Source organism: Gracilinanus agilis, chromosome X, assembly GCF_016433145.1.
Source record: "Gracilinanus agilis isolate LMUSP501 chromosome X, AgileGrace, whole genome shotgun sequence".
Taxonomy (NCBI): Eukaryota; Metazoa; Chordata; class Mammalia; order Didelphimorphia; family Didelphidae; genus Gracilinanus; species Gracilinanus agilis.
This window is the reverse complement of record NC_058136.1, coordinates 19,214,925-19,236,595: the sequence shown is the minus strand read 5'-3', so window position 1 is coordinate 19,236,595 and position 21,671 is coordinate 19,214,925. Positions and strand designations below refer to the sequence as shown.

The following is a 21,671-nucleotide window of genomic DNA, read 5'->3' as shown; positions in this document are numbered from 1 at the left end:
AATTTATGTGACTTCCTTTAGAAGAAGACAGCAGTCAGCTCTGAAATGGAGCAGAAGGTAATAGTTGTCTCTAGATCTCAAGGTTGAAGTCTGACAAAATGTGAACAATCCACCACAGCCAAGGATGTATACTTTGTTTTTTGTATCATGGTAATTTTTTTTGCATAGATCACTCTTAAAAATATATTTTTTATTCTGAAAAAAAACCCACCCCAAGTAAAATGAGCATTTCTACATATATTATAAAACAGAAGAGAGGATTGTACATGAAACTATGAATTTCTGTTATGTAGAACTTGCTTTTCTTTTAAAGAATATAATAAATTCAACATGTGACTTTCAAACCTGCCTTCTGTGTATTCTCTTTTCATTTCTTTGTGGGAGAGGATCCTTTTCCTACCCTCCTCTTTCTCACCTTCCTCCTCCCTTTGGAAAAAAACTGCAACCCTTGCAACAAGTATGCCCAGGGGGACAAAATGAGTTCCCATATTGTGTTCAAAATTCAAAAACAACTGCTTGAACATACGGGCTAATGGGGATGTTATTGGGGATGTAGACACTAAACAATAACTCTAGTCCAACTATCAATAATATGGAATTAGGTCTTGATCTAATACATGTAAAACCCAGTGGAACTGTGCATTGGCTACGGGGGGTTAGGGGGGTTTGGGTGAGAGGGAAAGAACATGGAACATGGAACTATGGGAAAATATTCAAAATAAAAATAAAAAATAAAAAACCAGAAAAAAATTCAACTCATTCTGCACCCCTTAGGGTGCATTACCTGTCTCAGGAAGGTTCTCTGAAATCACAATTGCACTGCTTGAAAGAAAAATAAAAAATAAAAATAAAAAACCAGAAAAAAAATTCAACTCATTTTGCACCCCCCAGGGTGCATCACCTGTCTCTCAGGAAGGTTCTCTGAAATCACAATTGCATTGCTTGATTGGAGTTCTTAATTTTTTCAAAGTCATAGTAGAAATTGTTCTCCTGGTTCTACTTGATTCTCCCTGCATCGGTCCATAAAGTCTTCCCAGGTTTGTCTGAAACAGTCCCTTCTTTCATTTCTTACAGCACAGTATTCTGTTACATTCATATAACATATTTTGTTCAGCCATTCCCCAACAGATGGGCACTACAGAAATAATTCACAGTCATATCTCAATTTTCCTGCCCTTCTCCATCCCCACACCATTGAGACCTCCTTATAACAAAGCAAAATGAACCAACAAAATGACAGTCTGATGGTGATCAAACATTCTGCTCCTGTAATTTTCCATCTATTGAGAGGTGGGGAGTATATTCTATCATCTCTTCTCTGAGACTAATGCTGGTCAGTACAACTACAAGTATAGGTTGTGGTTCATTTGTTTCAGTCGGGACAGACTCTTTGTGACCTTATTTGGGGTTTTCTTGGCAAAGATCCTAGAGTGGTTTGCCATTTCTTTCTCCAGCTCATTTTACAGAGGAGGAAACCGAGGCAAACAAGGTTAAATGACTTGGCCATGGGTTATATAGCTAGTAAGTATCTGAGGCCAGATTTGAACTCAGGTCTTCCTGACACCAGGCCTGGTGCTCTAGCCACTGAACCAGCTAGCTGCTCCTCAAGTATAGATTATTTTTATTTACATTATTGTAATCACAGCATCCATTGTTCTCTGGGTTTTACTCACTTCATTCCTCATCAGTTAATAAAAATCTTCCCATGTTTTTCTCAATTCCTCAATTTATAGGTCAAGATTAGAACCTATCATAAGTCCATCACACATGCTATCAATTTGCATTGCCCCGGCTCTCTAGGGAAGAGGAAGGTGGACTATTAGCTTCAAAGAGCATCTTAGAGTCAAGGGCAGGAGTAAATCATGATTCATATTTTAAAAGGGAGTAGGGTAAGGGTAGATGAATTAGGAATTAAATGCCTAAGAAAAACTTTTACTGCCTGTCTTAGAATTAATGCTAAATATTAGTTTCAAGGCAAAAGAGTGGTAAGGACTAGGCAGTGGGGGTTAAATGACTTGCCCAAGGTCATACAACTAGGAAGTATCTGAGGCTGATTTGAACACAGGATCTCTTGATTCCAGGCCTGGATCTCTGTCCACTGGGCCACCCAGCTGCCCCCAATTCCTTACTTTCAATATAAAAACATGCCCTGTTTTACTGCTTTAAAGGAAGCCAGCCCCTGATGTGCAGCGGTGAGCTAGGGGGTCCTAGGTTCAACTCTGGCCTCAGATACTTCCTAGCTGTGTGACCTTGGGCAAGTCACTTAGCCTTGGAACCAATACATAGTATTGATTCTAAGATGGAAAGTAAGGGGTTAAAAAAAAAGAAAGTAAGAAATTAACAATGAATAAGTGATTGAAAGGAAATAATAACTGACATTTTTGTAGTGCTTTGATGTCTGCAAATCACTTTAAATGCATTATCTTTTTTGAATCTCATGATGGCAGGAAACTGAGGCATCCAAAACTAAATGACTTGCCTGTGGTTAAACAATTAGTGCTCAGAAGCAGATGTTCTTTGGCTCAATCCATCTTGACTCCGAGTACATGACTGTATCCACTCCCCTCATACTGTCTCAGTGGATGAGGGGATTTTATCTCCTTTGAGTTAAGAGCATATAAAATGAGGCTGGGTCATTCCTGTCACAGAAAGTTATTTTGTGGGCAATCCTGACAATGGAAGTTGAGGGGATGGCCATTTAAAAAAAGAATCATAGAATTTCAGAGTTGACAGGGAACATACCATCTATAACTTCCCCTATAAGTGATTTTAACAGCCAAGTGAGTGATCCCATTGTAGGCAGGGATGCTGTGATACAGAACATAAAGCAGGGACTGCAATCTTTCACCAGGAAAGGGATGGAATTTTCCAGATCCTTAATATGTTAGAAATAGGAGCCATAGTCTTAACACCCTCATCCAAGATGAGAAAACAGGCTCAGCAGGGACAAATGGTTTGCCTAAGGCCACTCACAATAACAAATAGTGCCAGCTGGTATAATCTGTATTAGACCATTTACCTCCTCAGGGAGAAGAGGGTGGAAGAATCCAAATCTCAAAATGTCAGAAAACAATTGTCAAAAATTATTTCTATGTGTAATTAAAAAAATAATTTAAAACCCCAACAAAATGGTTAGTGCCAGCTCTTTCTACCATAACCTTCAGGTATAACTGAGACTTTGGTAATTTACCAGTTCTCTCAGTTTTAAAAAGTGGGATGAAGAGGCTTAGTTGTGAGTGATGCTAGCCCATGTTGGTAGAGTATAGGATCCTAAAATATCTCTAGAGCTGGAAGGGACTTCAGAGACCAGTTGGTTGAACTCCTTTTCATTTTACAAAGGGGGAAACTGAAGCCCAAGGTCACAGAGGAAGCATGGTAATGAATGGAAGAGGGCAGAGGTAGACAAAAATCTAGGTTTGTGAATATAAGACATATTTATGAATATAAGACAGTAAAATTTTTGAGTGCTGAGGGAATGTAGAGAGATCTTGAAGCTGGATGCTACTGTGGGGGTGGGAAGAGAAAAGAGGTTTTTGTCCTATGGTATGGGAAGAGTCTTGGATGGAGAATTCAGAAGACTTGGGCTCTGATTCTGGCTCTGACCCTTACTAGTTATTTAATAGTGAGGGGCCTTGAGATCATGTCACATGAGGACCAGTTAAAGAAACCCTTCTGGTTGTGAAGGGCCTCCAGATAATGTCACCTGAAGGACCTGAAGGTGTTTTACTTGGAGAGGGAAGGTCTCAGGTGGCTGGGGTTGTCTTGGCTTTTCAGAAAGGTTCTCTTTCTGAAGAGGGATTGAATTTGGCCTTTTGGGCCTCAAAGGGTGTTAGGGTAAAAAACGAAAATGGCCAAGAGCCAAATTAGGTTCGGTGTCTGGAAAATTTTCCTAAAATTTGGTATGCCCCTCCCCGCCCCCCACCGGAGGTAGTGAGCTCCTCATCAACTTCAGCCCTCCAGCAAAGGCTGACTGACCATTGACTGGGAATGTGAGTTGGATTGGATAACGGACATTGTTTATTTTGCCACAGATCTATCTATTCATATCTCCATCAGAGACGTAGCCTCTGACGCTTACTAGTAACTTTCCAGAAGTTTCCAAGAGCTCCATAGTCCGACGTGAGCACGTTCTGCCCTTAGTGACGTGCGCCCCGGTCCCTTGGTAACAGGAAAGGACGCATTCCAGAGGGGCTAGAGAAGGCTACCAGTCAGCCTCAGCGCTCAGATCTCTACCACGGAGCTGCTGGCTGCCCCCCCCCATAGCCCCCTTGGGGGACTTTTTGCCCTTCTCGGCTATCACCTAATTGGAGGGGGGGGATCTGAGAGGAGGGCGGGGGGCAGCTGGCCCTTGAGCTCAGCCCCATCCGGGGGCTCAGAAAGTCTAGGTGCTGGGGGCGGCCAGGGCAGGGACTGAGGCAGCGGAGAAGCCGACGGCTTCTCGCGCCTCCCCACGCCCCGGCCTCCTCCCCCCACCTTTCACACGCTTGGGACTAGAGCCCCGAGCCTGCGCAGTGCGAGCCCAGCGAGCGCCAGTTGCGGCTCCAGGGACTGAAGATGGCGGACGCCGGAGGTATCGCCAACAGTGGGACATCCCTCAAGGGGATGAGAGAACAGTTAGGTAAGGAGACCTATTCCCCTAGCTCAGCCCGGGATGTCCCCTCTCCCCGGGCTAGGGGCCGCGGCGGGCGGGGGTCAGTGAGCGGCGAGAGACTTCGGGAGCGCTCTCACCAACTGAGGGGAAGGGAGAAGTAACTTTGGTTCTGTCCCCTGCCCTGCCCCAGCCCGCCCTGCCCTGCTGCCCCGGGGCCCGGTTCCTCAGCCCCTTCCCCTGAGGGCCTCGACCGGAGGGGGGAGGGCGGAAGACTCCCGGGACAGACAATAACTGATGGCCCGGGGACCGGACAGGCTGGCACGGGCGGGGTCCGGGAAATGCCCCCAAAGTTGGAGGGAAAAGAACGGCCCCTTGTTCTCTTGTGGGGTTCTCCTCTGGCCCCAGCCAGTCGGGGTGGGCTAGGGGCAGGGGGTTGCCTGGGGGTTGGGGGACTGTGTGGGCCCTTGTGAGGCCGCTGGCGGATTCCACTCGAAACCGTTATAACGTTGGCCTGGAGGCGCTGGGAGGAAGCGGAGCGGAGCGGACGCCAGCTCTCCCTGGAGTTCGGAGGAAAGTGGGGGTGGGGGGCAGCGGCGATCAGGCGAGATGCTGGGGCAGGGAGGGAGGAATGGGTGGCTTTAGGGAGCGGTCCTCCTCTTCCTCTACCCGACATTCTCCTTCCCTCCAACTTTCTTCATAACTTTTCCCCTCCTCTCCTATCTCCCACGTTCTTCTCTCTCTCTCCTTCCCACTCTCCCTCCCCCACCTTTCCTTATTCCAGTTGAAATAAAAAATAAAAAAAAAACAACTACAGCCGACTAAACCAACAATAAAACTACTGAGGTGAAGAAGGTAAGAGTCCCAGTCCCATCCTAGTGCTGCCTTAAGCTTCTAACACCCTGCTCTAACTTCCCTCCATCCCAATGGCTTCAGAATATTAACTTTGAAGGGGGAGAGGTGCTGTTCCAACTCCAAGCTGAGGCTGAAACTTTTCTCGGCTCCCCTTAGGGCTTTTTGCTTCCAGGGCAGCTGATGACTTGTACTAGAAGCCATCAGTTGAGAGACTTGCAGCTGTATCCAGAGAGTACAGCTGACTTTAGCTCTTCAGCCAGATTACCTTGTTCATTGAATTTCTACATGCTTTACAAAATAGGCATTGACCTGGGTGGCTAAACAACAAGCTAGTGTGGAGATGATGATAACTGACTTTTCTTTTATACTTTTATATTGTGGGTTACTTATCAGCTATCTGAGATGGGGTAAACTAAAGGAATATATTAAAAGCCATAGATGTTTGCTTTTTGGTATTTAAAATGTTTAATTTGGTTTGTCTAAAGTTAAGTGAAATTAAACAACCACCCTCGTGCAATTATCAATAATATGGAAATAGGTCTTGATCATGATACATGTAAAACCCAGTGGAATTGTGGGTAGGCTGGGGGGGAGGTTTGGAGGGGTGGGAAAGAACATGAATCATGTAACCATGGTAAAAAATTTTAAATTAATTAATTAAATAACATTTTTCAATTAAAAAAAGAAAGAAAAAAATAAAGTTTAGTGAAATTGAACTGTTAAAATTTAGACCTTAGGAGCAGCTACAGAGATCAGGACATAGGGAACTAGGCCTAGAGATGGGAGGTCCTGGCTTCAAATCTGGTTTAATCACTTCCTAGCTGTGTGATCTTGGACATGTCCCTTAACTCCCATTGACCAGCCCTACAACTCTTCTGCCTTGGAACCAATATTTAGTATTGATTTAAAAACAAAATGTAGATTTTGTTTTGTGACACTTTGTGGTAATATAGTGCACTTTGAAGTAAAAGGTAGAACATGTACTCTGAGAAAACCAAGAAAAGGCATTTTCCTTTAATATTTTGCTTTTGGTTTTTGTTAACCGAGGGTTTGTAATAAAAATTGCTTTATTGGTACTCTAGGATCTCTGACTAAATAGTTATTGTATCTCAAAGATTTAAATGATATGTGATCTTGTCAATCCCCAAATCCTTTATATTTGACACTTAAAGAAGTAATTGTTTTATTATTATTGTTGCTAGTTTAAAAAACCCTTCCCTTCTGTCTTAGAATCATACTATATATTGGTTCCAAGGCAGAAGAGTGGGAAGGGCTAAGTAATTGGGGATTAAGAGACTTGCCCAGGGTCACACACCTAGGAAGTGTCTAAAGCTAGATTGGAAAGCCAGGACCTCCTGTCTCTAGGCTTAGATCTCAATCCACTGAGCCACCCAGCTGCCCCTTGTTTTTTTAAACCATGAGGCTATTGTGTACATTAATAATTTTTCAAACAAACCAAAACATAGAGCAAATTTTTCCTCCTGCTGCAGCCTGCCTCTGTTCTGGGAATAGAGACATAACTGGGCCTTTCAGAATTATACAAAGCACTAGCCTAAGGTGAAGTCACCTTTTCTCCCTAATTTTTTTGGCCTTTTAAATCCTAACTTCCAACAGGGGGAAAACTTACTTTTTTAAAAGATTTTTTCCAACAATTTCTGGGCTGTTGATGGTAACAGTAAACAGAAATTTTTTATTAAGTTTATTTAATTAATTTAGAATATTTTTCCATGGTTACATGATTCATGTTCTTTCCCTCCCCTCTTTCCACCCCCACTCCTGTAGCCAATGCACAATTCCACTGGGTTTTACATGTGTCATTGATCCAGACCTATTTTCATATTAACATTTGCACTAGGGTGGTCCTTTAGAGACTACATCCCCAATCGAACCATGTGATCAAACAAATGTCTTTCTTCTGTCAGTAAACAGAAATTTTAGTCATATGAATAGGTTTAAATAAAAGAGAGACTTATACCAGTAGGAATTCGATGTCTTATAGAATGATGAACCAAGATCTAGAAGGGACCTTTGAGGATGGCCAACCATCTCATTTTACACTTGAAAAAACTGAGGTCCAGGGAGTTTTAAAATGACTTGTTGTCCAAGGTCACATAGATAGCAAGTAAACAGAGTTGGTATTCAAATCCAAATTCTCTGACTCCAAGTCCATAGTGTTCTACCATACACATGACAACCAATTGTCACACTAGCGATTGCCAGTTGCGGCCTATGTTTTCCTTGGTTCTGCTAATTTGATAAAGAATATTAGAAATATTTCAAAGACCTCTGATGTTCTTTAACATTTCCTTTATGAATAATGCCCATGTAATTTGTATAAATTAACCATTTTTGAAGGTCTTTTTGAGTGTGTTGGTTGAAATTGTGAATAAATTCTCTTCTGTCTACATAGGGAAAATGAAAACACCAAAGTTTGGAGAACTAAACTTGGACAGCAAGCAGATCTCTCTCCTTTTTCTCTCTCCATTGAGTCAAAGGCTTGAAGTAAGGGGCAGCCAGGTAGCATTGTGGACAGAGTGCCAGGCCTGGACTCAGGAGAACCTGGGTTCAAATCTGGCCTCAGACATTTTCTAGCTGTGGCTCTGGACAAAACACTTTAACCCCCTCCTTGCCACTCTGCTGTCTTAGAATTGATACAAAAACAAAAGGTTAAGTTTTTGGTTTTTTTAAACCCTTACCTTCTGTCTTGGAACCAATACTGTGTATTGGCTCCAAGGCAGAAGGAGTGGTAAGGGCTAGGCAATGGGGGTTAAGTGACTTGCCCAGGGTCACACAACTATGAGGAACTTTAAAAAATTAAAACCATAAAGCTAAATACATTTCTTTTTTAATAACCTTTACATTCTACCTTAGAATCAACACTGGGTATTGGTTCTAAAGCAGAAGAGTGGTAAGGGCTGACTTGCCCAGAGTCACACAGCTAGGAAGTGTCTGAGGCCAGATTTGAACCTAAGAAGTCTCTGGGCCTGGCTCTCAATCCACTGAGCTGCCCAGCTGCCCCCGAAAGATTAAGTTTTTTAAAAAACAAATCTTTTTTTTTAAACCCTTACCTTCCGTCTTGGAGTCAATACTGTGTATTGGCTCCAAGGCAGAAGAGTGGTAAGGGTAGGCAATGGGGGTCAAGTGACTTATCCAGGGTCACACAGCTGGGAAGTGTCTGAGGCCAGATTTGAACCTAGGACCTCCCGTCTCTAGGTCTGGTTCTCAATCCACTGAGCTACCCAGCTGCCCCTAAAAACAAATCTTGAAATAAGCTTTATCTACCTCTCCAGTAGCCTTTATATGGCAGAAGAGCTGTTCTCTTTTGCAGTTAACAAAGACTCTCTCATTAAAAAATTGGAGGTCCAAAATAACTTGGCATCACTGGCTTAGAGAGCTGTGGGTTCCTAGAACATTAGTTCCAGTAAATTCTAGCACAGTGTTTTTCTTATATACAAATATAATGTTATATGCTTGCATTATTAGCAGGACTTGTACTTAGAATTATTCTTACATCAATTAGGAACAATTTCTATCCACACAATTTTGCCTCTCCCTTTGTGACCAGAGGCAGGATAAACAAACAGGGGAAGCATAGAGTCTCTGGCTATAGATAAGAGCAAACCTACCTAACACACACAGAGCTGGGGCTCATTACGTTAAGCTCATTTAGAGGAGGTTCTGACAAACTTAACTAGTTAATGGGCCATAGACAATAGTCAAATATGTTGTAAAAACATTCCAGTGTCCCCAAATGTTTTGGGGACTGCCTTTGTCATACTCTGCCTCTCTCTAGTTCAGTGCAGAAAAAGTATTGGCTAGATAAAATCAGGGCTAACTTGAAAATATCGCTTGTCATAGTAAGTTAGGTAGGCAATCCCTTCCTTTTCATTGAAATGTGTATTGAAAACCAAGTCAGAAAGTAGAATGAAAAAACAAGGATCAGTTCTATCATAGACTTCAAAGCATATCTCTGATCATATTCCCAATTGCTGCCAAATAATGTCCAAGTTAAAACTGGACATTAAGGATTTTTCATAATCTTGACCCAAACATACCTCTTTCAGCCTTCCATTAAAAATGTATTTAGGGGGCAGCTGGGTGGCTCAGTGAATTGAGAATCAGGTCCAGAAATGGGAGGTCCCGGGTTCAAATGTGGCCTCAGACACTTCCTAGCTGGGTGACCCTGGGCAAGTCACTTAACCCCCATTGCCTAGCCCTTACCATTCTTCTGCCTTAGAACTAATACCCAGTATTGATTCTAAGGTGGAAGGTAAGGGTTTTAAAAAATGTATTTAGCTTTAGGACTTCAATTTTTTTAAGTTCCTCAGAGTCTGTGTGTGTGTGAGTGTGAATGTGTGAGATAGAGACAGAGACACTACTATGTAAGTATTAGTTCCTCCATTTTATAGATGAGGAAACTAAAGTGTGTTATAGTTAAATAACTTGCCCATGGTCACACAACTAGAAAAGATTAGAGGCAGGTTCTAAACCAATGTTTTCACTCAAATCTAGCCGTCTTCATTATGTATGATAACTCTTTTAGCCATTCCCCTTCACATGCCATATTTCTTAGCCAAATTCATTCCACACTCTGATTTGGTGCCTTTTCTCTCTTTTTAAAAAAATTTTAATAAAAAAAATAACCCTTACCTTCCATCTTGGAGTCAATGTTGACTCCAAGGCAGAAGAGTGGTAAGGCCTAGGCAATGTTAAAATTAAGTTGCAAAATTAAGTGACTTGCCCAGGGTCACACAGCTAGGAAGTGTCTGAGGCCAGATTTGAACCTAGGAACTAACTCCCTTCTCTAGGTCTGGCTCTCAAGCCACTGAACCACCCTGCTGCCCCCTGATGCCTTTACTCTTGCTATTCCCTACACATCTACTCTCTCCCATCTCTAATTGTTGAAATTCTGTCCATCTTTAAAATCTAAAACACTGTCACCTTCATTGCAGTCTTTCCATTTCTCTTCTCAACTTATATGGAAGTCTTTGTATGGCATTTGTATTATATATATTTCTATATGTCTTCTTCTGTTGTTATAAATTCATTGATGGCAGGAAATATGCTCTCATTAATCTTTTATCTCCTAAAAAACCTTTACGTAGTTGACATATAAGGATCAAATTCTATAGTTCTGACTTCATCCACATAAAAGTCCTTTCTCCAACCACTCTGGCAAGGAGTTAACCTTTTTCTGTTTAAATACTTCTAGTGCCTGAAACTCAGAATTTCATGAAGCAGCCTTTTTTGAATAATTCCCAATTGTTAAACATATATCCTTTTATATTGAACTGAATAAACTCCCATTTGCATTGATCAGGTGCTAAATAACAATTTGTTGAATCATTTAGAAAATCTGCAGCTACTGTCTTTTTTTGGCCATTAGAAAGCACTTGAGAGCTGGGATTCTTTACCTGAGATCCAGAGACCCTTTGGGAGGAACAGGTCTATGAACTTGGTTGGGAGTAAAAGTACATTTTTATTTTCACTAACCTCTAACAGAAATTTAGCATTTCTTTTAGTTATTTCAAAACATTACTGTATTCTGAGAAAGAATCCTTAGGCTTCACCATGTCACCAAAGAAGAGAGATCTATGACACAAAAAATATTAAGAACCCTTGCTGTGGAATCATTGGTAAGATGACAATTACCTTTTGTTCTGGAGATAACTGATTGAAATGGATGAATGAATAGGTTTTCCTCCATGAATTGCAAATACAGGTCTTTTTAGGCTACATCCAGTAAGTAAATTAGCTGAATATTGGGAGAAGAAAGGAGTCTTGATTTCCTTAATGATATGTTTTCTTTTCTTTGTCCTTTCATCTAAACTTGTCAATCTTTGGTATTTGGTAAAACTGTTTTACAACTGGTTTTTAGAGAGCAGCATAATGGTAGTATACATGTTGGTCATAATGAAATAGTGATCCGAAAGGGAAAGCCTTCCTATCTAGTAACCATTGCTTTGGTTCTTGTAAATTATTAGGAATTTTTCTTTTGGTTTATCCTTTGGGAAGTATATTATATTGAACTTTATCTATAATTCATGAATGTTTAACTATAGTAGCAAGACACAACAGTCACCTACTTCTCTGTGACAGCAAGATGAACTAGATCAGTGATGGAGAAACTATGACATGGGTGCCAAAGATGGTATACAAAGTTTTCTCTGTGGGCACTTGGCCACCCTCTCTCCCCACCCCCAGACCTCCAGAGTTCATTACTAGAAAGGCTGAGAGACTTGGGCAGAGCTGCTCCCTTCCCCCCCCTCCACCATCCCTGATGACATTTTTTCACATCCCTCACCCCTCTGCCCAGCAGCCCAATGGGAATGCACAAGGGTCAAGGTTGGCAGCTCACAAATGGCAGAGCTAGAGGGGAGCAGAGTGCTCGGGCCCCTCCTCTCCCCCTTTGTACACTTGCAGAGGACATTCCTCACTTCACCCACCCCTTTGTCCAGCAGCCCAAGGGGAGGTGTGGATGGTACCCAGCATGTGGTAGGTGGGGCAGGCACAGCACTCAGTCTTGGGGGTGGGGTGGGTAGAGGCCCAGCACTCCATTACTAAAAGGCTTGCCATCACTGAACTAGATGGTCAACCTAAAATTCTCAGGAAACTATGACATCTTTAAATAGCATCTCAAAGGCATCAGAGTAACTAGGATCAGGTGTGATTTAGCTAACAACCATGGACACACATTTGGAGATGTTATAACTATGATGCTGCTAATTCAACCTTATCTTGAATGGAGACTGGGAAAAAAAAGACTTATTTTGATCTTGGTGATGGTCAATTGGGGGCAGTGATGAGCATTTTAGGAGGATACTTTTGGTCCTAAGTTCTGATAGAGGAGGAAATACTGTTTTCAAGTACTGGTATGAATATTAAAGTTGGGAGACCAACAAATGCTACCAAGATCCTGATTGAGAGTAATTGAGAGCACTAATAGGAAGGAAGGAATGAGGGGAAATTAACCAGTACCCCTTCAGTGAAGGTAAAATAATTTAAAAAATAACTGATCAAGTTCATTATTATCACTAGAACCTGCCTAGATACTATAATATGGACTTGGCTTCCAGGAAAAACAGAATAAAAAAAGAGTGTAAAAGCCCCTGAACCTGATAACATCTATCAAGATTTTTAGGTAGAGAGAACTTCTAATTTATTTATTTTTTAATTGTATTTTTATTATCATGCAAAACACACATCTATATTGATCATTTTTGTAAGAGTACCCTCTTACAAAACCCAAACCCCAAAATTAAACTGTAAATACACTGATGTGAAAGATAGTAAGCTTTGATTCATATCCATCTGACTCCAACAGTTCTTTCTCTGGAGGTGGATAGCATTCCCCAACATAAGTCGAGATTGTCCCAGATCATTGCATTGCTGAGAGTAACCAAGTTTTCACCGTTGATCATTGTACAATATTGCTGTTACTGTGTACACTGTTCCCCCGGTTCTGCTTATTTTGCTCTGTATCAGTTCATGTAGATCTTTCCTGCTTTTTTTGAAATCATCTTGCTTATCATTACTTGCAGCACAATAGTATTCCATCACTAACATGTACCACAATTTGTCCAGCCATTCCCAAATGGTGGACATTCCCTCAGTTTCTAATTCTTTGTCACTACTAAAAGGGCTGCTGTGAATTTTTTTGTACAAGTAGGTCCTTTCCCCTTTTTTAAGATCTCTGATATATAGACCCAGTAGTGATATTGCAGGATCAAAAGTTATGCACAGTTTTATAGCCCATTGGGCATGTTTCAAAATTGCCCTCCAAAATGGTCAGATGCTTAGTGTCCCAATTTTGCCATATCCCCTCCAACATTTATCACTTTCCTTTATTGTCATATTGGCTAATCTGAAAGGTGTGAGGTGGTACCTCAACGAACGACTTCTAATTTAATCAAATAACAAAAAAATTAAGGGAATGGCTTACAATTTCAGAGTTATTACTATTATCACTTTCAAGAAAAAGGGTGATGACGTTGTTGTAATCAGTTTCTTAACCTCTGTCAATGCTATGATCTTGGTCATTATTCTCTTTTTGAACTGGTTAGTACAGTTCTTTTCAGTTGAATGGAATTATAGCATGGTTCTAAGGTGCAGTACTGCTATAGCTGACTAGTTCTGAGCATTATCTTTAAGAGAAATAGAGGGAACAATAATATAAAGATCATAAGATCATGGATTGGCCAGGATGGACTTTAGAGCCATCTAGTCCAGCTCTCTCATGTTTTATGTTTGGAGCTAAGGTCCCAAGGAGTTACAAACTTGTTTAAAGTCATGGAGAGTAGTAAGTAGCAGAGCCAAGATTTGAAGTCAGGTTTTCAAATCTGAAATTTTTCCTACTATATTTCACTGCTCAATGATGATGAATTTGTCCCTTATAATATCCAAGGTTTGAGAGCAATTGAAAAATGTTAATATCCATTAAAATAATATTAATGTTGTAGACATTCTCAAGCAGTCCATTCTTGTTTCTTTTTCTATACTCTCATTTGAATTCATCCATTTCCTTGGCTTAAGTTATCATCACTATGTGAATGACTCCTTATACAAAGGAACTGGTTGTGTCACTTCTCTGCTCAAACATCTGTGTGTCTCTTAACTCCTGAGCAAAGTTCAAACTTCTGTGCCTACTTGTGGAAGCAGTTTAGTACATCGGAAAGACTGCTGGATTTGGGGTCATGGGACTTGGATTCCAATGCCAACAGCCACTGTCTTTGTATTGTTGGGTAAGTTGCTCTTTCAGTGTATCAGTTCCTCATCTCTAAAGTGATGGAGTTGGACTAGATAATCTCTGAGATGCCTTTCGATGTAAAATCTGTGATTTGCCAGTATTCTTCTTTATCAAATGCTACATGTCCAAAACAGTTCTTCCATCTAATGGCACTACCATTCTCTGAAATTGTCTGTTTTAAATTCTGATTCCTGCTTCTCCCAAATCTTATTAATTCTATCTCTGGAATATTTTTGGAATTCTTCCCATCCTTCTCATTACTACTGAATGGCCCTCATCCAGACCTCTTTACCTCTTGTTTAGACTGTTGCAGGTCACCTAACTAGTTTCCATATTTCCTATTTCTACCAATCTCTATTTCATCCTTCATGCCACTACCAGATTAATCCTAATGCCCAACGCTGATCATATTACCAACTTTTTTTTATCAAGTTAATAGTCCCCAAAAGAAAATTTTAGAATTCCAAGGTTCTATGTGATTAACCCTTCATTTGGTGTCTGTCCCAGACCTTTAGTAGCTCTTTATTGCCTACTGATTAAAGTCCAGACTCCTTATGTTGGCATTAAAGGCCCTTCTGTGATTCAGCTTTGAAGCTTTCCTCTTTTGTCACATACTCCATCACTGTTTTGTGTTCTATCTGAACTGGACCAGTCAGTATTTGGAAACATATCCTTTGCCTGTTGTTTTTATTCATTTTCTTCTCTTCCTGAAATACCTTACTTCCCTCACACTCCATTCTCCACCTCTTAAAATTCTAGGGATTCTTTCAAACCCAGGGACAGTGCAACCTCCCCCCACCCAGACTTCCCTGAGTTGATCTTTTAGCACTAACCATATTCTTCTCTGGATTTAGAATGCATGTTAAGTATAAGTCCTAGTACCTATCACAGGGCCTTAACCACAATGTTTAACAAGTTTGTTGAGTTGAGTTACAGTTGTTATTGTAGGCTTATTTATCTTTCTATCTCCTAAAGTCTAGCATGGTATGTGCTGGTAGTAGTAATAGTAATAGTAGTCATTGTTGTTATTTAAATGTTGGAATGAATGAATGAACGTAATTAAAGTCATAGAACCACTAGTTTATATAAATGTCTGGCTTAAGATTGATGGCAATTCTAAATTCTTTTCTTTGATTGCTTAAGGTAAGGACTCCTTAACCTGATTATAAAAATGGTAATTACCAAGAGAAGCAAAAATGGACATTTTGGGAAGTTTTTGTGAGTTCTCAGAGCTGTGCACCCCCAGCCAAAATTTAGAGAAACAAGAAAAAAAAATGTATCGACTGGTTAAATTAAACAACAACTTACTTCCGGTCAACAATGTTAGGTTTCTGAAAGCATTTTCTATGAGCTTGTGTTGAGGGCAAAGGGAGAGTGTTGGTAGGAGTGTCTCAATTGAAGATGAGAAAAGGGAAGGACATATAAAGGAAATAGTGACATTCCTATTGAGAGGAAGCCAGAAAATGGACCTCTCAAGTTGTGAACCTGGTGAAGTTGTAGCACTTCTATCTGGACAAACACTTAGGACATATTTCCATTATCTTGCCAAATATTTGGCAGGATGAATGGAAGCGGGTATTGGTTTGGTTTTAGTTTTTAAAAAAATTTTTAGCATGCCAGGATTCTAGATTGAGAGCTGGAAGGGAAATTATATAGTTCAACAGCATATTTTACAGATGAAGAAATGCCAAGGTCACATAGCTTGCAATAGCAGAGGCCAGGCTAGAACTCAAGCCCTGACTCCAAATCCAGTATTCTTTCCACTACACCACACTTCCTTGTCCAGGTACTGACTGCCCTTCATCTGGAAGGAAAAAAGTTTATTATTTAAATTCTGTGGCTCCTGCAACTTTTTTCAAGCTAACTCTGCTGAGTCTTACCCAAGGAATCAAATGGAAGACACTCTGTTGTGATATGTCCTCTTCAATTACCTTAATCGCTTTTGTTGACCCTTTATCAGTTGAATGCAGATGAGAGTAGGAAGCTTGAAGTGAAGCAGGTTGGATTCAATCTCCACACTTAATTCAGCTGCCTGAAAAGATCTTTGAAATTCAAAATATTTCATTCCCCCTCTCTCTCCCTCTGCCACACTAGGTATGGAGCTTGGTGGTGGTATCTTAGAGAAAAGAGATGGAAAGTTGATATGAAGGCAGAATAAGGGAACTGGAATTGTTTTATGCTCTTTTTGACTCAGTTGTTTGAAGTGTGTCTTACATTATTTTATGAGGAGTATTAGGACTTCTCTGAATGATAGACGTTCATTTTTTTAAAATTTCTTCAGACATTTCTCTGGATCTCAGTTTCCCTCTCTAAAAACAGAGGAATTGACTAGCTGACCTCTAAATTTACTTTCAGCTCTAATATTCTATGATTTTATTCATTTCTCTACTCACCTCCATCTACCTCCTTCACAAAATGTGGCCAGAGGCTAAGGGAAGGGGTTAGTAATGGAAGATTCTTTCTAGGATCTCTCGTCTTCTAATTAGTTGCCTGGTTTCTCTATATACCCAGAAGCAAACCACTCACTCTTCTAACCAAACTGTTCCACTTCTCTCTTAGTGTGTATCTGTGTATATATTTGACTCAAAGAATTGAGTCAAAAGGACCATTCATATGTGTGTGCATGTGTGTTTGCCAACATGTCAGTCATCCTCTTGGAACCTCCTCCCCTCCATTTATGCCTTACCTTAGTTTTAAAATACCAAAAATCCTTTGTAATATCAGTATCATTACAAAAGGAGAGTTCTTTTTTAACCCTTTCTTAATAAGAACTCTGTAAGACAGAAGGTCAAGGGTTAAGTGACTTGCCCAGGGTCACATAGCTAGGAATTATTTGAGGGCAAATTTGAACCTAGGTTTTCCTGACTCCAGGCCTAATGCTCTTATCCACTGTGCCACCTAGCTGTCTCATAAGAAGAGTTTGTAAATGGGTCTGGGTTTACTTATGTATGCAACAAGTAGGCCTAGAAATGTAATGTAAGTACTTAAAATGCTGGTTCCAATTAAATGGGAATCTGATGTTGTAAAATTGCATTTCCTTGCTGTAATGCTCCCAGCCTGATGTTCTGTATCACATCTCCATGCTTCCCATTCTGTTTATCTCTAAGAAAATTTCCAAGACAAAAATGTTATATTATAATGGATTTTCTTTGTTAGAGATTTTTCCTTCTGTACACTGCTTTGGAGCTTTGAAACTTGGGCATTATCAGGGGCAGCTAGGTAACCCATTGGGTCATGCTCTCCAGAGTGCCAGCTCCAGAATTGGAAGGACCTGGATTCAAATATGGCCTCAGACATTTCCTAGCTATGTGACCCTGGGCAAGTCACTTACAAACCCCAATTGCTTAGCTCTTGCTGTTTTTCTGTCTTTGAATTGATACTAAGACAGGAAGAATTTTCCCCCAAAAAAACTTATTTGCTATTCAAAAATAGGGTACAGTAGTGGTTTCCTCAACTTTTTCAAGTATCAGGATCTTTTTGGGGACTCAAATATTTCATGGATCCTCACATATTATTTGTCTTATTAATATTCACTGACTGAAACGACATGAGAAAAAATTACTATGACTTCAGTAAGTTTTTTTAAATGAATTTGTATTAATCACAACATCTATGTACTTTTGAAAAAATAGTACTGCATATGTTGTGGCATTCATTGTATAGTAGGTATGTTTGCTTATTTTTTTAAATGATTTTTACAATGAAATTAACATGAATATTTCAATAGGTAAAAACAAAAAATAATAATTAGACAATTTCTGTTATACAATTTTTCTTTCTCATACATACAAATTGGTTTTAAAAAATAATTCAAATTTAACATAGCAACATGTAGGGAGTAACTACACTCCTCTGCTTGTCCATGTCCTTTTCTGAATGCCCTTCTCTCCTGTGCATTTTTAATTATTTATGGACATTATTTTCTTCTCTTTTTTTAATATCACTATCCCCTGTAACTCCCAACTCAGCTTCCCACCTCCCAAAAGAAAAATCTCTCCTTTGTAATGAATAAGTTGTTGTTCAGTTGTGTCCACCTCTTCATGACCCCATGACCCATATTGTCTCTGGCCTTTTCTTGGCCAGGGTACTGGAGTGGGGTTTGCTATTTCCTTCTTCAGTGGATTAAAGCAAATAGAGGTGAAGTGATTTATCTAGTGTCACACAGCTCTTAATGTCTGAGGCTGGATTTAAACTCAGGTCTTCTTAACTCTAGGCCCAGGGCTCTATCCATTGAACTATCTAGGAGCCTTAATAAATAAGTGGAGTCAGAGAAAACAGATACAGATGTATCTGTTGGCTTTGAAAACATCTGTCTCCTTCCTTTGATCCATCACCTCCCTACCAAGAGATGGGAAGCACACTTCCTCAGTAGTATTCTAGAATCCTAATTGGTTGTCTTAATGATTACAGTTTGTTAAGTCATTGTGTAAATTGATCACAATAAATTGGCCCTGTCCATTTCATTTTTCACCAGTTTGTATAAATCCTTTCTGAATTTTTTGAATCTCTCTTTTTCATCATTTTTATGCCCTCTGGGGACCAGATGTTTCCATCTATTGCCCCATCCCCAGGTCCTTCTCCAGGACAAGCAGGGTACCTAGGTCTCTGACCAGGCTTAGATACTTGTACCTACTGTGAGGTATACCTCTTTAACATATCACAGGACACATCACTACCTCAATTTGGAGGTCGAAACTCAAGGGAGACCCTCCAGTAGTCTAATCTTATGCTTTCCTCAGTGGTCTTTTCTTCAACCAATGATATCCTCTCTGGATTCATTGTTAAATTGTCAGCATACTTTATCCCCTTATACTTGTCCTATCCCAGGAATTCTGAATCATCAACTGACTTCTCCATCTTTAACTCACACCTCCTTCATGTCTGTCTGCCTCACTCATACCTCCCTAATGCTCTATTCCACATCCACATGCCTCTTCCGCCTACTGTGCCTTCTAGAATGCTTGCTTCTCAATCAGCAAACTTCTTTTGATCCTTAAGACATAGCTGATGACACTGCTTCTCTCCATATTTTTCCAAGTATCAGCTACATTTTTTATTCTATCCTCCAGTTTATTTGTCTCCCTGCTGCTCCCCTCCTCCCATCTTCCTGTCTCCACCCCACCCCTCTTTTGAATCCATCTTCCATCCATTGTTTTCCATGCAACTTCCAGTCTCTTTCTACCACATTCACTAAGCAGTTTCTCTCCCTTTGAGGTCTATTTGTATTAATTTTATGTTTGTGCTGTGTATGTGCTTTTTGTACCTACACACAGCACATATAAAGTTAAAGCAGTTAAATACACGAGTTCAAATCTGGCTTCAGACATTTAGTAGCTGTGTGACCCTGTTTGCCTCTGTTTCCTCATTTGAAAAATAAGGTGGAGAAGGAAGTGGCAGACCACTCCAGTATCTTTGTCATGAATACTCTAAATGGGGTTAGAGAGACTTGGACACTACTAAAAACAACTGAACAATAACAACAAATTAAATACAAGTAGTTTGGGAGGAAAGGTATTGACATTTGGAATCCCAGGGTATCCTGCAGAAGATGGCACCTGAGCTGCATCTTGGAAGAAGAGAGGGACTCTGTGAGACCAAGATAGGGAGGGGAGGAGTTAAGAGCACCTTCCAGGATAGTTAGTACCAGTGCATGAAGGCTGGAGTTGTAAGGAATAGAGAGGAGCCTGGTTTAGCTGGATTTCCCACTGTGAGAGGGAGAGTGGTCCAGAATAGATAGGGTGTAGCCAGATAGTTTAGGGCTTTACCAGCTAAACGGAGGAGTTGATATTTTAGTAGTTGTTTGAGTAGGGAAATCACATGGTCAGAAGATTACTGAGAAAAGTCTCCATTTTTGTCCTCTTTGACCATATGATAGTTGGAACCTCAGAGGTGATTTAGTTTGCATTTTTCTGCCTATTAATGAGTTGTAACATTTTTTTAAAATGTGGTTGATGCATTGTATTTCTTCCTTTGAAAGAAAGTTAAAATTTCTGAGGACCCTTTGAAATAATTGGAAATGCCCAGGGAGTATTTTGAAAACAGGGTTAGAAATCACTCTACTAAGAATTTGTTTGGGTCTCTGTAGGAATAAGTGAACAGAAGAGAATAGTCATAGTTTGGTGTAAAACTTAGGTAGATGTAACTTAATTTCCTGAAATCCACTTCTCTAATGGGCCTGGCTTGCAAAGCTGGATCCTGGCCTTGTTTGGAGTAAGCATTAATCACATAGAGAAAGAAGAAGAAATAAGCAGAGGAATTGAAAAATCCCCTTCAGCCCCTCTTCCTTTTCCTGGTAATTTTAGCTAATTCTCTTTCCAAGCTCCTTTTCTCCTTAACCTGCTGACTGCTTCCTATCTGGACATCTCTCTCAGTAGTCCTTAAAAGCAGCCACTTAGAATAAGGTCTTGGTCTTGGTCTTGGAAAAAAGAGTAAGAATTTTCCTCTTGGGGGGAAAAAAGTCATATTTGCACACACCAACGTTTGACTCACTCTTTTAAAATCTTCTGTTTCACCATGTTTATATGTCTGAATACAAATAGGTGAAGACTAAAGGAGGCAGGGCATGTGGGAAGACAAGAGCCAAAAGGAATTCTAGATAGGGGTTGTTTTAAGCTAGATATATGTTCAGTTGTTTTTCAGTCATGTCCAACTCTTTGTGTCCAGAGCAGAATAATAATTCCAAGATTAAAACCTTCAGTTAAGTAATTCACTTGGATTAGCCTATGGCAGACTTAATTTTTTTGACTTTTTGGAGCTGTAGCTACTTCATTTATAAAAAGAGAGGTGTAGTTAGCTGACCTTTAAGGTTTCTTCTAGGTCTGATATTATATAATAATTATTATTATTGTAGCTGACTTTTATATGGCACCTACCATGTGCCAGGCATTATGCTAAGCATTTCACAATAATTATCACATTTTGATCCTCACAACAACCTTAGGAAAGAGATGCTTTTATTATCCCTATTTTATAGTTGAGGAAACAGACAAAAGAAGTGACTTACCCAGGGTCACACCACTACTAAGTGTCAGAGGCCAAATTCAAACTCAGGTCTTCCTGACTCCAGGCCCAGTATTCTATCCTCTGTGCTAACTAGCTGCTGTGAGTTCATTCCAGACCTCACAGTATGAATGGTATGAGTGAGAACTTTAGAAAATTAATAATCTGTTTGGAGCAGTTTAACCATTTTGTAGATGGATTTGCAGACACCCCTAGAAATCTTACATTCTTGAAAAGCCACGGAAAATCTAACGTCTTGAATTTCAAATGCCCCTCTTTTTGTTATTGTTTGATTTATTCTTCCTGATTGGAGCACATTTAATACAGTCATGGTGTAATTGACTTCAAAATTTGTCAGCTGGTGAAAAGTGAGGAATGTGTTTTATTTAGCAGGAGTTTAACAAATCCCTTGCCCCCAAAGTAAGAATAAGCTCACTCCTGGAGCCAAGCATGGGAGCTGAATAAATTAATTCGTGGCGGCTC

General features: G+C 40.2%; 2 protein-coding genes across 2 annotated transcripts in view; one reads left to right on the top strand and one right to left on the bottom strand.

Moving 5' to 3' along the window:
* Positions 1 to 21,671, bottom strand: part of LOC123253517 (transmembrane 9 superfamily member 2-like) — a gene marked incomplete at its 5' end in the record, with an annotated part of 941,355 nt that overhangs the window by 778,192 nt on the left and 141,492 nt on the right. The gene's annotated exons all lie outside the window — the stretch shown is intronic.
* MAP7D3 (MAP7 domain containing 3) overlaps positions 4,257 to 21,671 on the top strand; it is a 72,179-nt gene continuing 54,764 nt past the window's right edge. The window contains 4 exon segments of the mRNA XM_044682727.1: positions 4,257 to 4,618; positions 5,373 to 5,401; positions 5,403 to 5,434; positions 19,904 to 19,911. Coding sequence (XP_044538662.1) covers positions 4,555 to 4,618; positions 5,373 to 5,401; positions 5,403 to 5,434; positions 19,904 to 19,911 — 133 coding nt within the window. The 5' untranslated portion in view covers positions 4,257 to 4,554.